The following is a 2,366-nucleotide window of genomic DNA, read 5'->3' as shown; positions in this document are numbered from 1 at the left end:
GGTCCATCTCTCCTTTGTATGTTGCTTCAGACCAGAGCTCTAACAATTCGTGGCACATTTCAGTCTCAGGACACAACTTACCCTTTGGGATAACAGACACACACCTCAGCCACTCTAGTATTTGGCATTCTTACAGGCACATTGACTAGAGTCTCTACAACAGGTCTCATTCAATATGCTAAGCAGACTTTCCTTTGGCAGTAAGGTCATGAGTTTAGCGGGTCCAGTAATTTTTGAGTTGAAGACTAAAGTACTTCAGAGAGTGTCTAGCGTGCTATCAGCTTTGTTCCACAGGAAGCTCTTGGTACAGGTCAGACCAGTACTGTCTTTAGTGAATTTAAAGGACTTTAACCCAGTCCTTTAAACCTGCTAAAACAGGCAGAGATGGAAGCAGGACTATGCTCATGTGCTCTTTTAACAGCTTCCTCCTGCAGATACATGCTCTGTGCCTGAAAACTCCAACCAGGATTCAGATGGTGGTGGCGCTGCAGCTCCCCAGTGAACAAACCACCTACTGTCCTTGTGGCCACGCTCCTCAGAGTGCCCCACAGCTGCCCGTGCTCATTCCGATCCAGCTGCTGGCTCCAGCGACATTCCTGAAGCAACAGCTCAACAACAGGAAGATCCTGATTTGGAGCCGGAGTGCAGATCAATGGTGTGGCCCAGCATGCAGTGCTCTAGCTGCTCCTCCACCGCCAGCACTTGTCGCACAGCCTCCTCAAAGGCCACTGCCACATTGGTGTCATCCTTGGCACTAGTCTCCAGGTATGGGTAGTTACCATTTTCCATGCACCAGGCCTGGGCCTCCTCCGTGCTCACTTGTCTCTCAAGCTTGTCTATCTTGTTGCCCAAGACTACAAATGGAAAGTGCTCAGGGTCCTTCACGTCAGCGTAATAGACAAACTCCTTCTGCCAGTTGCCGAGGTTCTCAAAGCTCTGCCGGTCATCCACACTGAAGGTCAGCAGGCAGCAGTCTGCTCCCCTGTAAAAGGGGGTTCGCAGGCTCTTGAATCTCTCCTGTCCCGCAGTGTCCCAAATCTGGAGAGTCACAAAATGTCCATCCACCTCCAGGTCCCGGTTTAAGAACTCCACACCAATTGTGTGGAAAGCCTGTGAGTCAAACTTGTTGGTGACATATCGGTTCATGAGTGAACTTTTCCCAACTCCACCGTCCCCAAGGAGAATGACCTTTAAGAGCAAAGACTTCCCACTCATTGCAGCAGGACGGAGGGGCGCAGTACCGAGGCAATCTGCAGGGTTTGGAAATAGTACAGAACAGCTATGACTCCTGGATTCTGCAGGAGGTCACACACAGACCAACAGAATACGGTATCAACAGCTATGACTCCTGGATTCTGCAGGTCACACACAGACCAACAGAATATGGTATTTCCATCCCCACGTCTTAATAAATTTTGTACATAGGAGGTAATCTATTAGAGACCTTAGAGCTGGGAATTGGACAAGCTTTCAGGCACACAAGTATCTGTATCTGAAAGCCTGTCTAGTTTTTCCAAACATACCGTCACTGGTTAAACATGTTTTCTAGTCTGTGTCCTCAGGCTTCCAAAGAAACAAGAAAATCACCAGGAATCACAGTCACCAGGCTTTCCTTTCCACTGCATGATCACTAGCTCAATAGTATCTCCTGTCTGACTTGCTCTGCTGGAAAGATGTAAAAGACATACAGGCCTAACATCAATACAGGTCCTCTGGCAAACCATTTTTTAATCACCTCAACAACGCTGACTCACAAATGGAACTGCAAGTGTTTTGTGCACGTGATCTCTAAGCTCAGAAGGGGATTCCCAGGCACAGAGGCCCAGCTTCTCTGCTGCTCTTTTCTGGCAATGCTCTTTGCAGGCTGGTTTGCAAGGGCGCAGGTGCAAGTTCACACTGCAGCAACCTCGACACCTCAGGTTCCTTAGACAAGGTTGCAAGAGAAAGGCCAAGTGCCAACCAGTTCTCCCCCTCGCAGGGACACTCTGCGAGCAAAGGCCTGAGACAGAATAAGAGGTTTGTCTGGCTGCTGTCTGTACTGTACCTGCTCTAGAAATACAGTGCTTCTGTCTCCAGGACTGTCCAGGGAACACCTTCCTTCAGCATAACAGTCACTAAAAAACATATCAGTCAGCAAGGTTGCCAGAACCATGCCCAGTGCCTTTTCAGTTCGTAATGTTGACCCAGGCTGGAAGGGAAACATCAGACCTCCAGGAATCCAAAAGTGCAGTACTGATGGCTGAAGAAAAATAGGCAACACCAAAGCACTGATGACTGAGTTTACCTTGCCCTAAGTAAAATGGAATGCACACCATTTCTGACCAGGGCAGAGCCCCTGGATGCTAAACCCCAAATAAGAATAAATT

At 48.6% G+C, this 2,366-nt stretch overlaps 1 protein-coding gene across 1 annotated transcript; it reads right to left on the bottom strand.

The window, feature by feature from the left end:
- Positions 1–339: 339 nt before the first annotated feature.
- On the bottom strand, positions 340–2,114 carry RAB9B (RAB9B, member RAS oncogene family). The gene is made up of 2 exons (XM_008943272.1): positions 2,045–2,114; positions 340–1,250 (listed from the first exon to the last, which is right to left on the bottom strand). The coding sequence occupies exon 2, from the start codon at positions 1,213–1,215 to the stop codon at positions 610–612; it is 606 nt and encodes a 201-aa protein (XP_008941520.1). The 5' UTR covers positions 1,216–1,250; positions 2,045–2,114; the 3' UTR covers positions 340–609.
- Positions 2,115–2,366: the final 252 nt, after the last annotated feature.

Source organism: Merops nubicus, unplaced genomic scaffold (assembly GCF_000691845.1).
Source record: "Merops nubicus isolate BGI_N331 unplaced genomic scaffold, ASM69184v1 scaffold47856, whole genome shotgun sequence".
In the NCBI taxonomy this organism is placed as follows: Eukaryota; Metazoa; Chordata; class Aves; order Coraciiformes; family Meropidae; genus Merops; species Merops nubicus.
This window is presented reverse-complemented; position numbering and strand designations above follow the sequence as displayed.